Raw genomic sequence first — 24,643 nt, forward strand, 5'->3', positions numbered from 1 at the left:
GTATTTCTATTTAGATATTTTCATGTCGGTTATTTGCACCGTTATGGTTATCGAAAATGACACATTTCTGCTCTAGCTTCTACACTGCTGCCACTTTTCTTAAAAAAAAGGCTAAATCTTGTCAACTTCACCCAAACATTTTAAGGGACATAAATTCACATAAAAAAGTCTATATCCACAAAGCTAATTGATTAATAGAACATAAAACCACTGGAGAAAGGAAGTCATGACGACTTTTGATAGGGATTAGAGACAGTCTTTTATAACATTAACTTGAAATGTGTCTCCATCTCAAATGCTGACCACAGAATGGAGCGGGGTGCTCCCCACATTTATCCCTATCCCCCATGGTCTGACACATATAAAATCAATTATAATACAACACAATACAACACATAAATTCCCCACCCAACACATTCCTATGGTAAACAACTTAATTCAGTGACAATAAAACGATAATCAAAAACGTGTGTGCGCCCCAAGGCATGCTGGGAAGTCCCTGCCTTGTCCAATGCACTCCACACAACCCCCATGCACCCAAAAAAGGCTGGAGGTACTGGGGTTACCCTGCTCTAGTGTCTCATGGAGAGAGGTATCCGGTGTGGATACCTCTCCACACCGGAGAGGTATCCACTGTGCTTTTCCACTGTGGTTATAGTGATTTCTATGGCTCATGACGGGGAATAGGCCTAGGCCGTTGACGGCAAACCCCCAGAACCGAGAGGGAGAAGTGAAGCACTAAAGTCATGGTGGCCGATTCTGGTACTGCAGCTTACCACAGCTTGTGCACGGACAATCTGGGAACCCATCGTCAAAGAAAAGCGCCAAGGATAAGTCATGACCTTTTGATAGGAACACTTTTATTTGTAACTCAAACACAAAGCGTTTCTTCAACCACACACTGACACTGCAGAGCACAGAATAGAGGGGGGGGGGGGTATTAATCATATTTGAACTTGGGACCCCCCCAAAATAATCATAATTTGAACTGGGGACCCCCCACCCTGACATACACTTGGAATTGTAGGCATTCCACTTAGTTTGACTTGGTTCTACAGATAAATATTGTGAAAAAAGCAGAAACTACAAGCTCAAAAAGGCGTTATGAGCTTGTAGATAGGCTATTTTCACAATGTTTGCCTCTTTCTTTCGTAATATTTCAGTTTGGCCAATTTGGTATTAAAAATGTCTTAACTCTTATACTGACAAAAACGTTTATAAACGTTTTTGAGAATTAAGCTATTGCCTGCCAAAAACGTTTTATAAACGTTTTTATTTTAATCAAAAAATAAATTTAAAAAAATCTAAAATTATTCTTTATTATTATTATTATTATTTTTTTCTGTTCTTCACAAAGAACCAGGAGATAACATTTTCCAAAAAGTTGCTGCTCCATTCACTTGTTGTGTGTTAAAAACTAATGTTAAAAACTAAACTGAGAAAAAAATATGTTTCCTACAGTATGTTTTACCTGGAAACATGCTGGCAGAGGTGGCAAACTATTTTTGAAAAACCCTGGCAGTTTAAGACTTAAAAGACCTTACATTGTAACTTTAGAAATGTGCAGATACCCTGTGTACACGCAGGGGACCAAAAAACGCAGGGGACCAAAATTCAGCTCTTTTTTTTAATAATATTTTCTTTTGGGTGGCCCACCGGCCGTTTGGCGGCCCGTAAATGGCGCGGCCGTTCTGGAATTTTCCCAAATTTCCCAGTGGCCAGCACGTCCCTGATACTTTATGTTGGTTTGTTTACTGTTGAGCGAGAAAACAATGGTGCACATTAATCATCTGGGGACCTCTCAAAATAATTTGGGGACCCCCAGTGTCATTTGGCAAAGGGGACAGACTTTAGGGTAGAGAAAGTAATGCTTTGTAAGTGGGTGGTTCTGGGTGTGTCCAGAGCTGGGTGGGTCCACAGAAATACAGCTTTTGAACACATACATGTACTGTGTTTTAATAACCAATGATCATTATTTAGAGGGTAAAGTTATCAAAATGGAATTTAGTGTTTTGCTAACTATATCATGTAATGAGGTAGTGCATAATGCACTCTGCATTCAAATATACCTAACCTATATTATGATACTTAAACCCATTAAGACCTGGAACGCATCTGTGTCACTTTAAGATGTCTTTGGCTATTCAAAAATAGCAGATATACAAGCTCATAGCGCGGCACCGAGTGCCGTGCTATGAGCTTGTAGATTTTTGAAAAAGCTGTTGGATTTAGAAAACATTTTTAAGAATCGCCTCAGGTCTTAATGGGTTAAGTACCTGAAAAATATATGTTGTTTGAACTTTAGAGAGTGAGTAAACTTTTGCACACCTCACAACTTGCTGCCCCCGAGACAACTTGACACCCCTAAGCAGTCACGCTGCAAGCATGCTCAGAGTCACTTATGTATTTTATATTTAATACAGCTATTGAATGCACATATATCTGAACCTGGATGCCTGTGCCTCCTTCTCCCTTAGAGCTCCACCACAGAGGCCATGACGAAGCTGCCGTTCCTAGGCCAGTTCCTGGGCAGACTATGTTGGAACCCCTGTGTCACTGCTGATGGTGAGCTCAAGAGGTGCATAGAGATGGCAGCTAGGGCTGGGCCATTCGGACAGAATCTAATATCACTATTTTTGATCAAATACCTCTATTGATGTAATTATAATAATATGGTATATAGTGGTGATAACATTTTTTTTATAGCTAAAATAGCAGACCTATAAGCTCACAACGTGTTGCGATTGTGAGCTTGCAGATCGTCTATTTTCGCTACTGCTGAACATGAATAGGACTGATGTGATTAAAGCCAGGAAAATACAACACATATATCATATTATCATAAAACGATACCCACAGTATCGATATAACATCAATATATATTGCCCAGCCCTAAGTGCAACCTCAAGGATTAAGGCCATTGACTTATTCACACGGTGGCCATTCTGCTCTTATATCATACTCTGGGGTGATGGAGCCAAAACGAACATCAGAACAAAAATGGCAACGGTGTAAATATGTCTTTTGCACTTTAGGATAGATTAATGACATCCAACAAGCAGGTTGTTATTTTTTATCAACCTGGTCCTAACTCCCCGCCACAACCTGTGAACATATTGACAGTTTCTCTTGACTACAGGATTGACATCTGTTGAGTGTGTGTGAATTGTGTGGCGTTGTTTTCCAGCCGAGGGTCGCAGCCTGCTGTTCCAGAGCATGTGGTGTCTGTACTCTGAGGAACCCAGCAATGCGGTGGAGAGGAAGGCCAACCAGTGGATTAGGGTATGGACTGGAGATACTCCATCTCTGTTAATACGCCTTTCATTTAGAGTCATGATAGATGGGTAAAATTTCGAGTCCAATTAGGGTTGGCTTTTTCACAAGGTCTAGTAAATGGGATACATATGCATCATTCACTCATCTTTTGTCAGCATTTTTTTTTCATAATGTGTGTTTTTTCTTTTTATGATGCAAAAGATTTACAAAAACAAACCCAAAAAGAAAACAATTAACACTCTTATGAATACTTCACTTACAGTGACGATTAGAGGGATATGCGCATTATGTGAAGTGTTTTACTAGAAGAACTGGAGACATTATTATAAACAGTGGGGCAAGTTCTCATTACTTTTTGTAGACTGATTATACAAGAAATATGGGCTGGGCAATATATTGTTATTACAGTATATCAATATTGTGGTACAGTATGAGCCTAGATATTGTCTGGGATTTTGGATATCCTAATATCGTGATATGGAATTGTTGTTTTCTTTTACTGGTTTTAATCATTTAAACTGACATTTTAGAGGTTTGGGTTGGGTAGTTTCCTAGCCATGATTTAACTCCAAATATTTGAGAGATATCCTCAATAGTCTCCTCATTGACTTACATTTCACAGTGAAACAGGTCTCAAAGTTACTCTTTTGGCACATAAACGAAAGCGAACAAAGCGATTCTGTCATTGTATAATATTACGAAATCCGACACAGCATTTTTTTCAAATTAAAATGTCAACTTTCTGTTGCTTTTAATATTTTAAAATCCTGATCTCAATTCACAGATCTAGTCCGGAACTTCCTCCTAATTCAAAGTGTAAAATCAACATGAAGTTGACTTTTTTTATATCATCACCATTGAATCGTCATTGTAACATTTTGCTTAAAGCCCTATTTTATACTTTCCAAAAGAAAGAAAGAAAAAAAAAACTCAAATAGATTGCACAATGAATCTCATATTATGAGATTACAAGATTGAGAGATAACATAATTCCCTACGTATTATATTGGCAGTGACATCATTCTATCTGCTTCTCTATTACAACCCTACTCATGTCTCTCTTCCATGCATTCATCACATCATCGCTATAGAGTGGAAAACTTGTATGTCCAAAACCATTACTCTTAAGTGTTCCAATAGGTCTAATGTACTGTAGTTATTATTTAGTTATTATTTCATTGGTTAAATATTTATAAAACCTATAGACAGACTTATGCCCTTTAATTTTATCGAAACGCAAAAAATTTGCTGATCTCACATCTCCTATTTTCTCTACATTTGTGCGACACTCTTAATTTACGAGAAAACATTAACAGTTGAAATATGGAGATACAATGTTTCTACCCAACAGCGACATCATATCATCATTATGCAGTTTATGTGCTAATTAGGCCTAAAACCGCCTTGATGTAGGACTCTGCTTTCACTACCCCAACAACTTGACAGAATCACTCTTTGACTCCTTTTAGGCTGTTGAAGTTATTTTCTGTCTAATTGGTCTTTAATGGTACTTCTCCTGCCAGCTCTCTGTATCTCTGCTTCAATGGCAAATGGATGATTAAGGACCTTGACTGGACCTCTAAAGCTCTTGCCCAAAGCCGTAAACCATATTTTGAAACGCAAATTAAAACTATTTACTATTTCAGTGTCAGTTGTCACCCACAGAACGGATGAAAGACTTTTTTTACCAGCGTTAGTTGATACTGCTCACTGTGTGAATTTACTGTTTTTAACACGCACAGAATAGAGGGACAGAGAGCGAGAGAGGAGGATTTTAAACTTTCACAGGGTTCACACAGATGGCTTTTGATAAACAATATGGAGCGCTCACGTTTCTGCCAGATTAACTTTGTGTTTGTATTCTTTTGATTAATTTCTCATCTAATAAAACGTCTTGATAATTAAAACAGTGCCTTTAAAGTAAACTTTGAATTTGCCAGATGGTCTTTGACCTATAACTGGGGAAGTGGAGTGCATGTGTGCGTGGTATGGTGTCGTGTGGGTGTGTGTGCACGCGTGTGGGTGTGTGTGTAGGGTTGTACTGGGATGAGGGAATGGTGTGTAGTTACATTACATTCTTCCATAGCCTCGTCTTCCATAGCCTTGCTCAGCTCCACATCGCGTGCCTGCGTCAGAGAAGAGATATGTGAGTGGCGGCCCGTTGGACAGACATAGGAAAGGTGCACCAGAGGGTTTGTAACGCTAAATGTCATTGAATCTCATTGAGATGAACCAGATGTTGCCTTAATAATGATTGCTTAATGCTTTCTTTCGTACCAACAGTTCTATGACATTGTTCCTTGACGAGCATCCAAAAAAGTATAGCATCATAAGACGCTGCAGGGTGCCCCGTGTAGCTCAACGGATAACATACAGCATGGCACAGACTCGGACAGAGTTTGGGCCTGACCTAAACTAAAAGTACTGTATATACATGAATAAGCGGCTAACGTAAAATACATAATCAACTCTAGCTCCTCTTGCTTCTCTCGATTCTCCAGTCTCTGCTAGCGACAAGAATTGAGGGAAGCACACACACACACACACACACAAAAAAGCAGCATCTTCGCCACAGCTCAGGCATTCTGGGAGAACAGGGCAGCTGTATGGTTTTAGGCTAGAGATGGTCCGTCTCTGCGTCTGTCCCTGCGTGTCTCTGTTGTGTTGTTGCCGTTTGTCCTGGAATGCAGAATGCAGCCTGTTTTCTGTTAGCCCTGTCTGATCCATCTCCCCAGCATTGTTGTCTCGCTGCCGCCGTAATGGGCTCATGGTCTAGCGTTAAGTGGCATTTAAACACTGTGCGTATATGTTTGCATGTTTGTGTGCTTACTAATGTTCGCATGTACATTCATGTGCAGGATATGCGCGTTCTGTCGCACTACACTGCGTCAGCAGCCATGTCTTAATTTTTTCTTCTCTTAATTATGAGAGCTGTGGTGAAAGCACCCGGCTTCTTCTTCCTCCCGCTCTTGGTCTCATCCCTCCACCCCCTCCTCTTCCCGCACTCTTCTCTGCCTCCCTCTCTCCACATCTGAGTCTTCTAGCTGTGTTTGATGGGTGCTGGGTTGAGCCGCATAGCTGAGGGCTGTGCGAGTTTTAGTCTTCAGATCAGCTCGGTTTGTTTTCCTCCATCCTACCATGGCAGTTGGGGCGGGGGGGGGACCACACAGTGCCACAGTAACATGGCGTGATCCTGCAGGAGATGACAGATAAAGAAAAGTAGGGGTGTAATATTAGAGGGCTGAGGGACAGTGGGGTTTTGATGTGTGCACACAGGGCAAAGGGCTTGGGGCCTGGGAGCCACTGTGGCGCTTTTCCGGGTTTCAGCATATCATTTCTTTGGTTTAGTTTTTTCGTCTGTTTCAGCTCATATTTCCTCTGTCTGTCTTCTCTTTAGTTTTTTATTTGTGAGAGCGGCATTCAGTGAAATTGTTCTCTCTGGTTCAACTCATTTATTCCCTCTGTGTGGTCCAACGTTTTAACGGTCCCTACTGACTGACATGCATATCAACTTATAGTGCTGCAACTATTTGACAATAATATTCTTAGCAATTATTATATTGATTACTTTTTCAATTAATCAAATAATCTTGAAGTGGGATTTATTTTTATTTTGTATTCTTTTATAATTGACTACATCGATTTGGCTGATTAACCACTAAGCCCTATTTTATACTTTGTCGAAAAATAAATACATACAGTATATTTCAGTTCCTCCCCAATCAATTATTTTATTTGATTAATATTGTTTCTTGTACCCTTAATCTCAACTGTTATGTTAAGTCAATTTTAAACAGCGATGACACTTGTATAGTAAATGACTGAGGAGTGAATTACATAGTCCTTTAGAAAAAGATTTACATAACATTTTTGGAATATTTGTTTTCTAGTGAGACAAGGTTAATGGGTACATACTCAGTTCTAAACCCAGTTGACTACATAAGGTCTGATATTTTCTACTTTCCCTTTCCCCTCACTCAGCTCCATGTTTTCTTGGTTTGCGTCTCTGCAGTCTTAACTGTTCCAGGCTATACTTGAGCCCTTTATTGGTTTTGGGAGAATTCGATCATGGCTTTAGTAATTGTTAACAGCAGTCAGAGGCACCCATCAAAACCAGCGCAAGTCCTGCCTAGTCCACTTTTCTTTTCTTTTTCTTTTACATCTTCTGTTTTAATTTTAGATTTATGGATGGGGTAATTTTTATGCCAGCAGCATGTCCAGGCTCCCCCCCCAAAAAAAACAGCTTGGTTACTTCTTTCAAGGGGAGAGGGAAAGATGGCTTTTGACCTGAATTATCTTCACCAATACTCCATTCCTGTTGACCACACCCTTTTCTTTCCCTCCAAAATGTGGCCGTTCTGATGCGTTCCATTCTCCCTCTGCCGTTCCCTCAAACAGTCTTTCCCTCGCTCCTCTCTCTCTCTCTCTCTCTCTCTCTGGTCCCCGGCCCCACTGTGCTTTCTTGCCCAGGGTGGGATAAGTGTGAGTGGTTTTGTAAGTACTGAATGTGCAGGGTTTGAGGGAGATCACATGGTAGTGATTGGGGTTGTTGTGGAGGGTAAGCATCTTAGCGTGCTGTAGAGCCCGGCCAGAGAAACCACAGAGACCCACCACCAGCACTGCAGAACTCCTCTCCTAGGGATTTCTGGTTCCCTCGTCGCTCTCTCTTCTCATTTTCGTTTGTGTTTTCTCTGTCTCTCCCTCTTACCACATCTAGCCTCTCTCTCCCTCTCCCCCTCTGTGTCTCTCAATCTCTCTGTTTTGCTTTCTCGATCTCACTGTATGTCACAGATTTTCTCTCTTTATCGGCAATCGGCAAGGGATTTGTCCTTTTCATTCTGCTCTTTGCAGCGTGGCAATTCTCTGTGTTGTTGGTTTATTGGAGTTTCAGAAACAGATGTGTACTGAAGATGTGACGCCTCATCTGGTACTGTTGGACTTTGTACACACACTTTTCAACTTTTGTAACCAATGGATCCATGTTCTTTATGATTGAATGACTGTAGAAGCTACCACTTGTCTCAAAGCTTCAAGATAATGTACTGATTTTAAGCCGTCTTTTGTGGTTACTTACTTTCCATCGCTACTGCGAGTGAGTCCTAATGTGAGAATCGGTTGCCAAACGTTCACTCGTAATATTACGGGAACTTTGAGGCCTGCGTTACAAGACCACGGTTCTTCAGTGGAGGTGTAAGGGCCCACTCTTGCACGCTGGAAAAAGCTCAGGCATGCACTTTCTAAAGAAAATCTGTGTAACTTACTTCAGCGTCATTAAAATCTAGTGAAATCCATCCCTGATGATGCTCTCTCCACCTCAAAGTGGCCTTTGAAATTCGTGCTGCTACATCTTAACCCATTAACACCGGGAACGCATCTGTGTAAGCACTCTAACCATTATTTTATACTTTGGCTATTCAAAAATAGCAGATATACAAGCTCATAGCGCGGGACCGAGTGCCGTGCTACGAGCTTGTAGATCTTTTTTTTTTGTTGATACATCGTGAAAATTTGTGCATCTTTGAATATATATATTTTTTAAAGCGAACATTTTTAACTCAAATCTTTGCTTCTGGGGATTCTACAAATGTCTTCTAAATTTATTTATGTTGCTATAATAATCAGTGGTTCTCACACTTTTTTATGTCAAGGACCACCCAAAATGATATGTATTTGGCCGCGGACCCCATCTCAAAATATTTTGTTCTAGGGACCCCCCCCATTCGGTGGCGCGCTATGAGCTTGTATATCTGCTATTTTTGAATAGCCAATGAAATGACCCACAGATCCCGGTCTTATTGGGTTAAAAATGTTGAGAACCACTGTTGTAAGTTTTGGCCAAGCTGTGACTTACTTACTGTAGGAGTCTGGTGCCCGCTCTCTTTGTTCCCTCATTATGACTAGTTATTCCCAGACCAGAATCAGCTGGGTTTATTAGTCTAGTTTATCAGTGTATGATGAGGCCCCTTCTGAAATATGCTTGTTAAAACACCAAGGGCCCCCCTAATAGAAGAATGTTCATTTTTTGATGTTTCTCATATGCCGTCCATACATTCTGCCTCTTGTAATCGCTGGAATGCCTTTTTCTCCACTCTTCGTGTGGTTCAAACACACTGAGGCCAACAGCAGAGTCATCCTATACTTACTTACAGTAACTAATTAGCTTTGATGTTATGAATCATGGGACAAATCAAAGTCTCGTCCGCAGTTTTAAGATGTACTGTACTCATAATAAGCACCAATAATCTGCTGCACATTGTGGTGCCCGCTCTCTCCCCTGCAGAATGTGTTGTGTCAGCTCGCCACAGAAGAAGATGGCACCGCCATGCAGGCATTAGTGAAGCACATGGGCTTCCCATCAACTGAATACCATCTCAGAGTTCTGAAGAAGGTACTGGATCTCGGTATTGACCATTCAGGAGACTTTGTTTCAGTCTGTCGTCGTCAATATCAGTGCATTTGTGTATTGGTCTCAGTTTGCATCATGGCACCTGTCCTCTTCCCGACTTCTCAGACGGTGGGACTGCTGATGCGGGAGATTGGGAAGAGCTGCAGCACTCTGGGCACAACGAATCAGAGGTACTATAAAGATCAGGCTCTTCCCCACTAGGCCTGTCACAATTATTTCATAATCGTCTAATCACAATTATCTTAGATAATCGCAATCATTTTTGCATAATCGTCATAATCAATTCCATTTTAAAAATGTTCATACATTTTTTTTTAAATGGCAAAAATAGTGGAAATAGCAGATCTACAAGCTCAAAACGCGTCGCGATGCGACACGTTTTGATATTATAGATTGTCTATTTCCGATTATTTTTTAAGTATAAAGTAATTAAATATGTGTTATTTGTCATATCTGCCCTGTGCAACTTTTGTTTACGAAGGCTAAAAGCCAAACAGAAATGTAATTTTTATTCATACTGTTCCAGAGTGACAATTAATCGTCAACTTAAATTTGTAATCGTGACAACCCTATTCCCCACATAATATTTGTTGACCACAGGGTCCAGCATGGATGAAGTCCTTTCACTAGCATTCTAACCACCTTCTCAAAACTCAAGAAGACTTCCTGTTTCTTCTTTTCTAATTAGATTTAATAGAACATTTTATGAATCTGTCATCTTTAAATTGAACCACTTAAAACAATATACTTACTTTGACACTTATTACTGTCAAATAGCAATTATAGCCAATCAATCTACAAGCTCACAACGTATCGCAAAGCGACATGCCCAGAATAGGGATAGTGTTTTAGAGAGCTAGGGATGCTGTGGTCTGTATACCATTGACCATATTCACACAGTGACCATTTTGCTCTAACGTCATTCTCGGGGGCAGGAAATCAATTGTTGACGGTAATCTGACATTGTTCTTGGCTGTCCTGATGTGAATAACTCTGTGCAGGTGTTCATGTGACCATGTTCTGGCTGCATCTCAGGCTTGTATTCCACTGGTCACATGTCCTGAGGCGGCACCTCTTATTGGAGCATTGCTGCAGCGGCCAGTGACCTGTGTTAGGGAAACCCTCTGCCAAGACTTCCTGAATGCTGTAAGTTCTGCCTACTCCAGGTAAGTGCTTCAGGGACTTGATCAGACTTATAGTTTGCCAAATTGCATCAATACATGTAATACAACATTTGGATTGAATAATACTTACTAATACTACTCTTTTCAGCCAGTGCTTGGTTCTGGAGGAGCAGGCACTGGTTTCTCTTTGGTGTGATGATCTGCCCAGCCTGGAGGGGGCAGCACTCAGCCTGGTGGAGTCTGCCCTCGCTACGCCACACAACATAGAGCAGCAGCTGTCACAATCAGTACTGGTGGGTGATGTTTGCAGTGTATTTGTATGTAGAATGTTGTACCATTGTACTACAGTTAAATTGTAAGGTTTGCTACCTTTTCAGCCACAGCACAAATTAGATTGGATTGTAAAAGCTCATGTTAAATTGGCCTCTGCAGTTGAAAGCAATAATATAATCCAAACTCGGTTCAGCCAGTTTGACTCATCTGTCCTGCATTATAGCGCCCAGCATTGCATATCACTGCACACTTAATATACTCTGCGCTGCTTTGTAAACTGTGAAACCAAACTGTTATTTAATGACTACTCATTTTAACGTATGCTAGGGATTTGTGCTCTTCATTTTCAAACCTCACGGAAAATTCCCATTTCTCTATTTGATGGGCTTTTATAGACTATTCTTGCATGGTTAACGTCGACAATTTGGTGTTGCTCTGCGTGCATCTCACATCATTTGGCTAGCTCCAAACAGCATCTCACATCATTTGGCTGGTTCTACACAATCCCTACCATGCTAAGTAAGTACTGAACTCTCTTTCCCATGACTGCTCCGGTAATTGCAACATCATTTACCGGTTTTAACGGTTTTATCTAGTCCAAAAAGTCTGAAATGATGATAGATTTATTGGATATAACCAATGATTTTGAAGAAGAGGGTCTCATATAAAATTTCTACCACAATAATATGTTCTTTAGACCATTGGCTACTTTTTAGCCTGTATCAAGTTTTAACTATATCAGATATGTTGGTGCAAATAGAGGATTCATGACGATGTAGACAAAACTGTCAGAACTCCCTAGCAGGATTTGATCTATTGACAGGTTAAGAATAGAGACACAAAGGCGCTCGGGTGGTGCAGTGGTAATGTGCCTGCCCATTTGGCAGTTCTGGCAGGTTAGTAGCTGGGCAAGGCAGGCGATTATGTCTTGACACAATGCACTAGTGAGTCCTACTAGTTGGTCAGGGAGGGAACTGGGGTAGATTGTGTGAACCTCTGCTCCTGTTAAAGGGCAATACCAATACATCAAAAATAATTGCTCCATTGATTAGAAATTGATGCTCATTAAAAATATGCTCCTCATTGGCTTACATTGTACGGCGAAACAGCTCTCAAAGTCACCCTTTTAGCACGTAAACGAACACAAACATTTAAATACAAATGTTAATTTCCTGTTGATTTTACTATTTGAAGATCCGGATCCACGGATCCCGTCGGGGTTTTCTTCCTAATAAAAATAGCAAAATCACCAGGTTTAACACATTTATTTAAGGATTTAGAGCAGCGTTTCCCAACCACCATTCTGCGGCCCTTTACTGTGCCGCCCTGAGAGAGCTGGGTGTGCCGTGTAAAGTTACGGACACACAGCCATGCCCGGCCTGGTTTCACATAAGGTTCTCAGAACCACTGCACTACAGCCTGGTTTCACATAATGTTCTCAGAACCACTGCACTACAGCCTGGTTTCACATAATGTTCTCAGAACCACTGCACTACAGCCTGGTTTCACATAATGTTCTCAGAACCACTGCACTACAGCCTGGTTTCACATAAGGTTCTCAGAACCACTGCACTACAGCCTGGTTTCACATAATGTCTCAGAGCCTAACGTTGGCCCTGCTCAGGAGGCAGTACTAACCCAGAGTTCTGGGAATCCATGGGAGGAGCAAGCGGTGCGGATGCTCTGGATTGGTCAAGCTGACATGACGACATTGGAACCAAACGCTATAGCAACACAATACCACTATTTTATTTTTGAAAATATTTTTTTATGGCATACAGTACCCACCCCTTCAGGGGTGGTTCTGGTTATGAGGCATTAAAGAAAATACAGTTTGGGAGCTTTAAACCAGTGTGCGGATGTTTTACCTTCTTCTCCTTGAAACTAAAACAACATAAATATTACGGAACTTCACAGGTTCTGGAAGGTTCTGATAGCCTTCGTGGGCAAAGAGAACCAATATATAGGACCTGGTACAGCTTCATGTACAGCATAGGACTCTGCCGTTGATTACACTTGATCCCGTCATCTTGAGTTTCTGAGAGAGCTGGTAATCATCTGTGCATGGTGGGGGAAAGGCATACATGGGATCTTGTAAACAGCTCAGTGTCCCTCAGCTGAGCATCTGTGCGGGTTTGTGCTTGAATTTGTGTGTGTGTGCATGCGTGCGTGTGTGTTTATCTTTACTGGCATGTATCTATTTGTTTATTCTCCCTCATCCATCTCTGATTGGACACTCCTAGTGTACACACACACACACACACCATTTGTTTGAGAAATTGCATCATGTTCAGTGTGTCTGTTAACGAGGGTGGGAGGCATACGTTTTGGGTTTCATCGACCCTTCGGGTTTGTTTAGATCTCAAATGTGTATGTTTATGTGTGTGTGTTTGTGCGAGTGTTTGAGGGTGCAAAAAAAAAAAAAAAGCGTAGTGGCCAACTGGCTTGTCTCTCCTTTTGCCTCCCTCTCCCTTGGTTGTTTAAACTGCAATCAAAAATGGGAAACGTGAAATTAGGCTCACATTCCTGTTTTGGGCTAACCCCCCACCCCCCCACGTGTCCCAGCGAGACACGGGTCCAATAACAATAAACACTCACTTCCTGGGCCCGGCTGCCAAAAACAGGATGTTTGCTGCATGGTGTAATTGACCTCCTTGAAGTGTTAGCGGTAAGGTACAGAGGAGGATGCTAAAAATCCCATCTGTTTTCACTAGGGGGAAACCATGATGGCACACATATATATACCACAGATACACACGTGTGTGTGTGTGTGGGGGGGACCTGGCACAGCTGCATGTATTGGACAATGGACTATGCCGCTGCCTGATTACACTTAATCCCATCATCTTGAGATGTCTGTCTGCCTGCAGTATATATATACATACACAAACACAAACATACGTGCATACACACGCACACACACAAACGCACACGCGCACGCAGTCTGTCTTCTAATGTTTTGCCACATTATTTGCTAAAACTGAGTGGACAAGAAAGGAGGAGCAGTAGTTCAGCAGACCTTCAGCAGACGAAGGAAGATGGCGAGTTGAAGGAGAATAATTTGTGTGTTGTAATAACATCACAGAAACACCAGGGGGTTCTGTTTGCTCTTATTGACTTCAGTGGCTGGTCCTCTGTGTGACCGAGCTAACAGCGGTTCTAGCACAAAAATGTAATAAGGTGACATACCTGTGTGTATATAGAAAGTAATGACACTTCCTTGCTGCAGTGCTTCTGAGGTGGATGTCCTACGGTGGTTCTTGACATGGTGTCCGAGGAAAGCTCGGGGGTCCTTGAGGGGGGGTTCCAAGGGTTCCTAAGCTAAATGATTGATATTTGGGAACCAAATTTACACCTATGGGTCTGTCACTCAGACAGTGTACAAACGGAACAAAATGGACACTTGCAGTTCCATTTGGTTCTGTTTGTACTCTCTCTCTCAAAAATTTATTCTTTAACCATGTCAATTGGGGGCTCTAATGCTTCATCAAACTGTGGGTCCTTGAAATTTAAGTTGAGAATCACTGCTCTAATAAACCCAGTCTGAGCGGGAGTGGCTTCATTTGTAGAATGTTGTCCCTTTTATGAGAAACGAATGCAGAAATCAGTATCTTTTCATTTATTTGTTTAAAGCAAAGTGGCCTTTAGTATTACATATTTATTGAGACAGTCTGAGAGAGAAGCACACAGTAGAACGAGAGAAGGCCTCTCATGCGACTCAATCCAAGGCCAGAGGTACACGTGATTCCTGACACTTAACTTAGCTTACACTTTCTATCTCTTCAGGCACACAAATTATTACACTTATTATACATGTTGTGTCATGCTGTGGGATCAAAGCCACAGGGGTAATCTACATGTGTCCTTCCTATAGTAAGCCTTACGGTATCTCCAAGGGAGCCTGGAAAAGTAGAGCGATGAGGGACTTACATTTACTACTGCCCTCCCACACCATGCGAGCGAGAGGATAGCAGGAGAATAATTAGAAATTCTTTTTGCTCCATGTATGAACGTGCAGTGGGAGGCATGCATGTACACTGCAGCTGGTGAATGTTTGTGCAGGGGCGTTTTTAGAATGTGTTAAATGTAAAACACATGACGGGCCCGCATTAAGCCTAATTTAAACCTCGTCGTATGATGGTGGTGCTCTATGAAAGTTTAGAGCGAAAAAATGCGACGCTTCATTTGAAAAATCGTGTTTTTGGCGAGCAAAACACAATTGTTTGATGAGCTATGACTTAGGCTTTGTGTGTGAGTGTGAGTGTGTGAGTGAGTGAGAGAGAGAGAGAGACTGAAAGAAAGAATGATTGAAGGAGAGAGATGATTTGAGTGATAACCCATTAGGGAGAACAGATAGGATAGAACTTTGGCAGATGTAGCAACAGTGACACCCAGTGGTTTTGTTGTTTTTCTTACAATATAAAGCAGACCTTTCAAGTCTCTATTTACAGTACATAAACTATACAGTAAGTTTACTGTAGATAAGAGGAAAGCAGACATAAAGGGGGGGGTGTGTGTGTGTCAGTCAAATACATGGTTAAACTAATATAGTGAGCCTAGATAAAGTGATGAATCTCTGTTTTTGTGTGTTCCAGCCTAAAGCTTGTTCTGTACACTGCTCACTGTTCTTGGTGGTGAATGACATTTTCAGGTGAGTGTAATTATGTAGTTTCTGTGTCATTTTAATGTCATACTGTAACTTTGTTTTTCATTTACTTTATTTAACACCTCTGGTAGGTACAGTAGCTACATGGTCATTACAGTATCAGTTTGAACTGTGATTCCCAGTGTAGGGGCAGACACTCATGACTAAAACTAGCGGTGACAGAAAATACATTTACTCCAGCACTGTACTTAACTCATTCAGTGCCACTGGACGTCTAAAACGTCCCTTGTAATAAGCCCTGTGCCACTGGACGTCTAAAACGCTAAAAAAAAAAGAAAAGAAAAAAGGATATGATGATTTGAAAATGTTCTGCTCCATTCACTTCTTGTTTAACCCTTTAACAGTCTGCTCAACCAATTGGTAGAGCACATTTTAAGTCACTATTTCTCATTGACAACATTGCTGAACTTAACTCAACCTGATTGAGCCCTTTCTACCATTTGGTTGAGGTATGTTATGGCAAAAAAAGGTCCACCAGATGTCACTGTTTCCCAGTCACATGGATTCTCAGGTAGCCACTTTTTAGGAAGTGAAAATCAATTAATCCACTCCTGAAAGGTGGGATTTTTTTGGTTGAAATTTCAGAGGTAAGATTTTTTTTTTGTCATATTATCATCTCAGAGGTGTTACTGAACCTGATTATGTAGCTTGATACAATAAAAAAAAAATCTAATAATGGTCTAATAATTTTCTGAAAACATGCTCTACCAAACGGGTTGTTTGTCACTTTATGGTAAGTAGTGAAGCTAAACTAAAGTAATTAAAATGTACTATTTGCTATGGATAAATAGGGCTTTTGCTAATTCAGTGTTGTTAATATAATACATATAATGTTATTTCATTATATTTATGTATTAGTATGATTTTATTCCTATCTAAAAAAACATGCTCAACCAAATGGTTGAATTGTCATTTAATGGTAAAGGTAGTGGTGCTGAAATAAAAAATGGACTATTTTGATGATCTGTGTGATGAAGAAGATGACCAAACAGATGATGCTGATCAACTCTCACAAGCAGAAGAGACTGGGGAACATAATGGGAGACATATTTCTCAGTGAATGCATATAAATCAATGTATATGCATGAAACTTTTACCATTACCATAAAGTGACATCTCAACCGTTTGGTAGAGGCCTATATTTGGAAAACTGTTGGGTCTGTTAAAGAAATTATAATTGATAGTTGTTACTATTGCCCCAAATAAATACAAAATGCAAAGAAATAATTTTTCCAATGCTTTTTTCTTGGGGTGACCTTTAAAGGGTTAACTTCTTACTGAAAAAGGCTGTATCTCGGCTCCTAAGCACTTTTTTTTTACAATGCATTTTGGCTGTGGCACTGAATGGCACTTTTTTACAATGAATTTTGGCCAGTGGCACTGTTTTTTTTACTCGAGTTTGTCCATTTTTTTAATACTTTATTCTTTATACTCCACTACATTTCAGAGGCAAATGTTATGATTTTTTGTCTGCTACAATTATTTGAAAACATTTTTTTACTTGTTACTTTCTAGATTCAGAGTCTTAATACAAAACATACATTAACCACTTATTTTTATTTATTTATTTATTTAAGTACAATACTTTGTACTTTTATTCAGGCATTTTTAATACAGGACTTTTACTTCTAAAAGAGTATTTCTACATTGTGGTATTGCAAATTGTACTTAAAGCTGCACTTTGTTGTTCTACCCCGGATTTGAACATGGGTCTCCTGTGCAAGTGCTAAACATTTTACCACTACTGAGCTAATATAGCCTGCCTGCTTGCTCTGGGGAGAATTTTTAACCTTAAAGGAGAATTTTGGACTAAAGTTTTCTTACCTTTTCTATGACGTTATGATATCGTAGGATGAATGGTACAGTAGAAAAAATTCATAACTCCACCCCTGAGCCGCCACAGCTTAAAAGGTGCGCGGATAGGCCTTAGGTTAGATCACATATTTTAATAGCTTTTTTTTTTTTTTTTTTTTTTTTTGAGATCTGACGTTCATAGTGACAGAACACTGTCCCCCCCCAAAAAAAAAAAAAAAAAAAGCTTTTTTTTAAAGCTATTAAAATATGTGATCTAACCTAAGGCCTATCCGCGCACCTTTTAAGCTGTGGCGGCTCAGGGGTGGAGTTATGAAGATTTTCTACTGTACCATTCATCCTAAGATATCATAACGTCATAGAAAAGGTAAGAAAACTTTAGTCCAAAATTCTCCTTTAAGGTTAAAATTCATGTCAAACCAGAAACAGGATTGTCTCAAAGGTTGTGTCCTAAATGTCTCAATGGAGGGACGCAGGGAGACCAAATACTGATTGTATTTTATAAGTTATGTTGTATTAAAGGAGTAGGTCACCCAAAATAGTACTTATTTTCTATCAATTACACACCCTATGAAGCCTGGAATTCATGGATTTTTTTTCTCGCATTCCTGAGCCAATAATTTGAGGACCGGCGGAGTCTCCGGCAGGGGACTCAAATACTCCTACCAGAGTCTCCGCCGGTATGAGTAATTTTTTAACATACTCTACCATACAGATTGGACAAAATAACATTTATTCCCCAAGAAACATTACATAATCAAGCTTTAAGTAAACAATTGTAGTAGTTTTTCCACCACTGAGTAATCACATCACATTCACAATACGTACTGTAAATGTACAGTGGTTATTGCGAAAGATATGCCAGCGAACCATTACATGCAGTCATGCACTGTATGATTCTAACCACTTAAACCGGGGTCCACCAGGGGTACTTTGTACACCAAAAATCTCTTCATCGAAAATAGCCGTGTGTGTGTGTGTGTGTGTGTGTGTGTGTGTGTGTGTGTGTGTGTGTGTGTGTGTGTGTGTGTGTGTGTGTGTGTGTGTGTGTGTGTGTGTGTGTGTGTGTGTGTGTGTGTGTGTGTGTGTGTGTGTGTGTGTGTGTGTGTGTGCGCGTGCGTGCGTCCTGTAGGTCCATCCTCAAGCAGGTGGAAGGGAGTCAGGCCTTACTGTCACTGCTCAGCTCCTTCACCATTTGTTTCCTCAGGGAACTGACACTGCTGCAGTCTCAGGTACACCTGGAGGTCACCAACCAACCGTAGTGTGTAAATCAACACATAGAATCACACACACACTTGCAGGTTCTCTTGGGAGGGTATAGGGCATTTTTATGGGTCGCGAGTAAATATCTCCCTTTTTCCATATCCTAAATAAATTTAAAAAAAATATTATTTCTAAAGATTAAAAAAAAAGTAACAAAAAAATCACAACTTTTCATCTACATTGCGTGCTAATCGCGTAGATCTTCGCGAACCTAAATAATTGCGCAGCGTGCCAGTCGCGTAGATCTACGCGAAGTGGTATTTATTTTTATTTTTTTCCTCGCAGATTCACATTTCATTGTAGGCCTCCCTCGCAGTGACACATTTCATTGTAGCACACCCGGATATGGAAATATCCGTATCCGGAGAATTTTCCTTCCCACCCGCCGTCGCTCTAAATCTTCCCCTAATCCGCCATTATCTCGGTTGTTGTTTTTCTCCTCGCTGATCGCTGTTTAACATAAACCGCGACTACTGCAAAATGGAATGTCGCCGATTGAAACGGTCTTCTCTGGGCCACTCACACAGCTACCCTGTGTGTCTACAAACAGTTTAACGCGTGATCTTAAGGTATTTAGCGAGGTCTGTGGCGACGTGAAAAAAACAAAAAAACTACAATAAATCGCTGGCACTGGTGAGTACATTATGATATTAAACTCTGGCGTGGAATGTGTTAAAAACAATTCTAACATTTTTCAAAAGTAAATGAAAAAATCTAATTGGCATAAATAAATGTAAAAAATTGTTTAAGAAGTAGTGAAATTAGCAGATCCACAAGCTTGTAGATCTGCTATTTTCACTAGTTTGGGTCCCGGGCAAACGTCTAATTTCTCTTTTGGGTCTCGGGCTAAAAAGTTTGGGAACCACTGGTATTGGGCGTATGACACGTTGGTGTCACGTACTGTATATGGTGGAAAACACAACTACAGTATATAATGTGCTATATTTTTCTGATATTTAGTCTCTGTGCTGACCAGTTCCGTCTCGGTGGTTCGCCTAGCCCTATCCACCTGTTTCCGCGGGAATTTACTGGAGCAAAAATCCTGTGTGGGAAACATCCTGCGGGGGGACCGGAAGTAGGAAATAGCGGCTCAGTGTGTTTACATTTGCCAGCAGAACGTAGCTGTACTGCGGCGAACGGGCCTTTTGCATGTAGTTAAAGCGCAAGGGGGCGGGGGGGCGGTGCATGGGGAGAGAGTCAGCGCACTGAAGTCAAGGCACACTACAGACTACTGTGTTGTTGACAGACAACGGATGCACGCTGCGAACGAGCTACGTTCTGCTGGCAAATGTAAACACACTGAGCCGCTATTTCCTACTTCCGGTCCCCCCGCAGGATGTTTCCCACACAGGAGTTTTGCTCCAGTAAATTCCCGCGGAAACGGGTGGATAGACTGAAGTGGTCTGGCAGAATCCCTGTGTTGTAAAGTTAAGCTGTGCTTTAACCACTAGATGGCAGCGACTGTACTTGTAGCACAGTCGCCTTTTCATTCCACAGGAGGTATTCATGCTGCACTAAACGTTGCCTAGTACACACAACATTACACTTTAGCACACACTACATCAATGAGGCATAATAGCCTTCCTGTCAAAGTGTTGTCTTTTGGTGCTGCAATGCCGAAATACTGTATTGTGTGCCGAGTTTGTGAGCTCATCAGCTCAATGAGATTTGCACAGGGGAATGGATTCAGAAATAAGTGGTTTAGCTTTGCAAACCACAACGTAATGACTATATTGTTTTGTTTCAGGGGTGCATGTCCCTGAAAGCCTTCTTTCCAAATGCCCCTCGCAAACTGCTGGTTCCTCTTCTTACTCAACCATCAGGCAAGTGTGTGTATACAGTACATGACTGCGTGTGCGTGTGCGTGTGCGTGTGTGTGTGTGTGTGTGTGTGTGTGTGTGTGTGTGTGTGTGTGTGTGTGTGTGTGTGTGCGTGCGTGTGCGCGCGTTCTGATGCCTAAGTATGCAGTGTCCTTGTATTGTGAGAAAGAACCTCACTTCTGGGTATCCTTTAACTGTGTGTAAACAGAGCGGGCCTCCAGCAGAATGAATGGCTGTCTTGTGTTTCATAGATCGATAGCAGGTAGTTAACACCCGTCACTGTTTTCGCATTAAATCAATGTTTTTGATTGATTCGGCGAACGGAAGTGAAGTTTTTTTTTAACTAGGTGTTTTTAAGAGAGGTTCTCGCCCCGCTTTGCTCCCATGAGAATGCTCAGAGATGTGCTGCCATTTTACCTTCCTGTATGCAGCCTAAACGAGAACCATCGATCATTGTAGACAAATAGACCAACTGACCTTTATTTAATCTGCTCGTTAATCCATTAAGACCAGGGAATGCAGCTGTGTCATTTTAAGGTTTCTTTGGCTATTCAAAAATAGCAGATATACAAGCTCATAGCGCGGCACCGAGTGCATCTAGAGATCTAGCAGATCTGCACCGAATAGCAGATCTACAAGCTTGTATCTGCTATTTTTGAATAGCCCAAAGTATAGAATAATGGTTATAGCTAAAAAAATCTAAAATTACACAGTATGCGTTCCCGGTTTGAATGGGTTAACAAAAAAAACTGAAATGACCCGAACTGAATGTGCGGGTTCCTCGGCACTGTTAGAGTGTTGTATAGGTATCTTTGTGCCACTGTGGAGGCGTATGTATGGTGGATGAGAGCGAGGGTCCAGCGGCGCTTATCAGTGCATGGCCAGACCAGCCCTGTAGGCAGGAGTGATTTACATGAATGGCTGTTGGTGGCGGCGGGAGGGGGGAGGAGGGGGAGGGGGGGCATTTAGGGACACGCTGGCGTCCAGCCAGAGTTCCACAGTTAATTATCAGTCGTGTGGACGGGATGAAGGGCTATTTTTCACCAGGGGACGGTGACAGAATGGTACAGTGAGGCCTAAAGTTTTACTAGGATTTGTGTGTGTGTCCCTGGGTGGAGTAGGGAAATCAGTAGTGGTGCTCGTGCTGGTGCTGGTATAAACAATGTAACAAATTACATTGTTTATAACCATCGGCCTGGGAAAATACTCCCATTCTGATCATCCAGAGGGGTTCCATAAAATGTATTTAACCCATTAACACCTGAGGCAGATTCTACAAATGCCTTCTAAATCAGTAGTTCTCAAACTTTTTTTTCCCGCTTACACTTAAAAGATTTTTCAAAAATAGCCGATGTATACAAGGTCTCAGCGCGGCTTGTAAAATCTAAAATGACACAGATGCTTTCCCGGTTGCGTGTGTTCTCTGAAAAGTTGTAAATTCGGCATGGTACACATGTGAGTGAATCGTGCGGTTGATGATTGATCCATATTTGCACGTCTCTCCTTTCAGAAATGCCCCGGGAGGCTTGGAAAGATCACCTGAACTGGCTAAGTGGCTCCCTGCAGAGTCTAACGCAGGAGGAGGAGGAGAACGGGGGTGAAGATGGAGGCGCCAGGTGAGAGAGAGAGCAAACGAGAAAGCCAGAGCGAGAGAAAAGTGTTAATGTGTGTGCCTCCTACTACGTGTGCCTCCCGAATGCCTGTGCAGTGTTCTCATTTCCATTAGCTGCTGTTGAGGGGGCGGTTAGCTAGATATTTTCCCCCATGCATCACAGCGGAGAGGTTCTGGCGTGCGGTGTGGCTCCTCCGAGCGCTCATTAGAGGCTATTAGCCTGGGAAAGAGAGAGCTGCCGAGCAAATGAGCGTTGGAGAGAGAAGGAGAGAGGAAGGCGGGTTAGCGAGGGGAGGGAAAGGGGCAACGAAAAACCTACACCGTATTAGAAAGAAAAACGAGCGAATGACGACTGGATGGCTTTAGACCGAGAAAGAGAGAGGATAAGGGACGTAGATATAAAAAAATATATAAGAAAAGAGAAATGAGCGATTAGAGGGAGACGGAGAGAAGGAGGGGAAACTGAGATGCGGTTGGTGGCCCCGGGGATGGAGACGGCTGACTCGCTATACCCCTCCAGCTGCGGCTTTTAACAGGGCCCATTATCCCCCACCACCGATTCATTCCGGAGCACCGTGCAAAAAAAAAAAAAAAAAAAAAGAAATCCCAAAATGTTGTTGCAAGCCAGCGGTGGGAAAGTAGCATTTCTGTGTCGCTCCGAGCGGGGGATGCAGCTGCCAGGGCCTTCTGAAGACTGCTGTTAAAGTTTGGTGGTGGGGGTGGTGGTGTACAAGCAGAGGCGAGCTCTAATGATGGGTATTAGGGAAATTTGAGAGAGAGAGATCTTTATCCCTCATCTAACTTTAGGCCGTGCCCGAGACGTTGCAGCTGTCTGGCGTTCTTTCGCTCTGCTCGCCCCCTCGCTCGCTATCTTTCACCGCGTTGCTCACACGCCCGATATCGAACCCAATATTCTGCCTGTTTCCGCTCCATCTCCATCTGCCTCTACTGTCTCTTCTGAAAACCGCGTTTATTATTTAGGCTCAGTAGCCCACACAATGTGCAACGCTGCATTGCCTGCAGCGTTACTCATGATGATCCACCTTGAACGTCGGCAGTCTGGGTTTTTAATCAGCTAAACTTTTAATCAACCTTCTATAGAATCTAGATGGAGCAGTGCCAGTGAGTGTTTTCACCTCCCATCCCGTAGGGGTCAGTGGGCTGTTTTCGAGGCATGGTTCCTGCTGGCTCAGTGTGCCCACTGGGTGGAGGTGGCTGTCCAGCTGTTGGTGTCTGCAGACCCAGAGGATTGTGGTGCGCTGTTGTGGCTGCTGACCTTCTACCACCACCCCACCAACAGGGGGCACCACAGGACCCTACAGCTGGTAAGAACACCTCTCAAGCCAAGAAATGTATCTTTTTTTTTTTTACATGAGTCACATACATTTTTGTGTTATGGTCAAACTTTTTTTTTCAATGCTTTGGGTTTTCATAGGGATTGTAACCTCACATATATGAGAGTTGCAATTGCAATCTATTTCTATACTTGAGGAGAATGTAAAGGGATCAATGTTATGGCACAGATGCTCTTGGGGTAGCCTTAAAATAATGTTTAATGCCAGTAGGGGTGCAGCAGTTAATCAAACCAATCGATTTAATCAATTAAAAAAATATATCTATATTCAATTTAACTCTCTCAGTGCCAATGAAATTAAAAAATTATTGCGAACTTTGCCAGAATTCTTTTTTTGTTTTTTCAAAGAAAATAAAAAGTGCTTAGGAAGCGAGATACAGCCTTTTTCAGTTTTAGGTTAAACAAAGAGTGGATGGAGCTGCAAATCTTCAGATAATGATATCTTGGGTTCTGAACACTTAAAAAAAATTAAAAAAACTTTTCTTCTTTTTATTTTTTTTACTCGGGATTTCTCGTTCTGGCACTGAGGGTATAACCCAAAAACTCGGGATAACTCGGGGTCTGGCACTGAGAGAGTTAAGCCATTTACTGTAGATCTGAGGCCGATTCTAAAAACGCCTTCTAAATCCTGACCTAAGTTTTCTGAAAAACTAAAATGTTTATTAAAATAAATTACAAAAATGTATGTTGCTATATACTGTATACAGCAACAACTACACCAAAAGGGGTTCCCGGATTGAAAGGTATAGTTACAGTGCCTTGCGAAAGTATTGACCCCCCCTTCACTTTTTCCACACTGAGCAATTGGGCGAGGTGGGTCTTGGGTTCTCGGTCAGGGAGGTGACCAAGAACCCGATGGTCACTCTGACAGAGCTCCAGTGTTCCCCTGTGGAGATGAGAGAACCTTCCAGAAGGACAACCATCTCTGCAGCACTCCACCAATCACGCCTTCATGGTAGAGTGGCCAGACGGAAGCCAATCCTCAGTAAAAGGCACATGAGAGCCCATTTGGAGTTTGCCAAAAGGCACTTTTTTTT

The 24,643-nt window shown here is 41.7% G+C and overlaps 1 protein-coding gene across 1 annotated transcript in view; it reads left to right on the plus strand.

The window, feature by feature from the left end:
* Positions 1 to 24,643, plus strand: part of fancc (FA complementation group C) — a 41,646-nt gene that overhangs the window by 11,940 nt on the left and 5,063 nt on the right. The window contains exons 3-13 of the mRNA XM_080433543.1: positions 2,478 to 2,565; positions 3,188 to 3,282; positions 9,557 to 9,664; positions 9,788 to 9,852; positions 10,684 to 10,848; positions 10,955 to 11,099; positions 15,675 to 15,730; positions 18,690 to 18,789; positions 20,568 to 20,643; positions 22,151 to 22,256; positions 23,403 to 23,577. Coding sequence (XP_080289669.1) covers positions 2,478 to 2,565; positions 3,188 to 3,282; positions 9,557 to 9,664; positions 9,788 to 9,852; positions 10,684 to 10,848; positions 10,955 to 11,099; positions 15,675 to 15,730; positions 18,690 to 18,789; positions 20,568 to 20,643; positions 22,151 to 22,256; positions 23,403 to 23,577 — 1,179 coding nt within the window. The remainder of the gene's footprint in view (positions 1 to 2,477; positions 2,566 to 3,187; positions 3,283 to 9,556; positions 9,665 to 9,787; positions 9,853 to 10,683; positions 10,849 to 10,954; positions 11,100 to 15,674; positions 15,731 to 18,689; positions 18,790 to 20,567; positions 20,644 to 22,150; positions 22,257 to 23,402; positions 23,578 to 24,643) is intronic.

This window comes from Gymnoscopelus braueri (genome assembly GCF_963280865.1).
Source record: "Gymnoscopelus braueri genome assembly, chromosome: 7".
NCBI lineage: Eukaryota > Metazoa > Chordata > Actinopteri > Myctophiformes > Myctophidae > Gymnoscopelus > Gymnoscopelus braueri.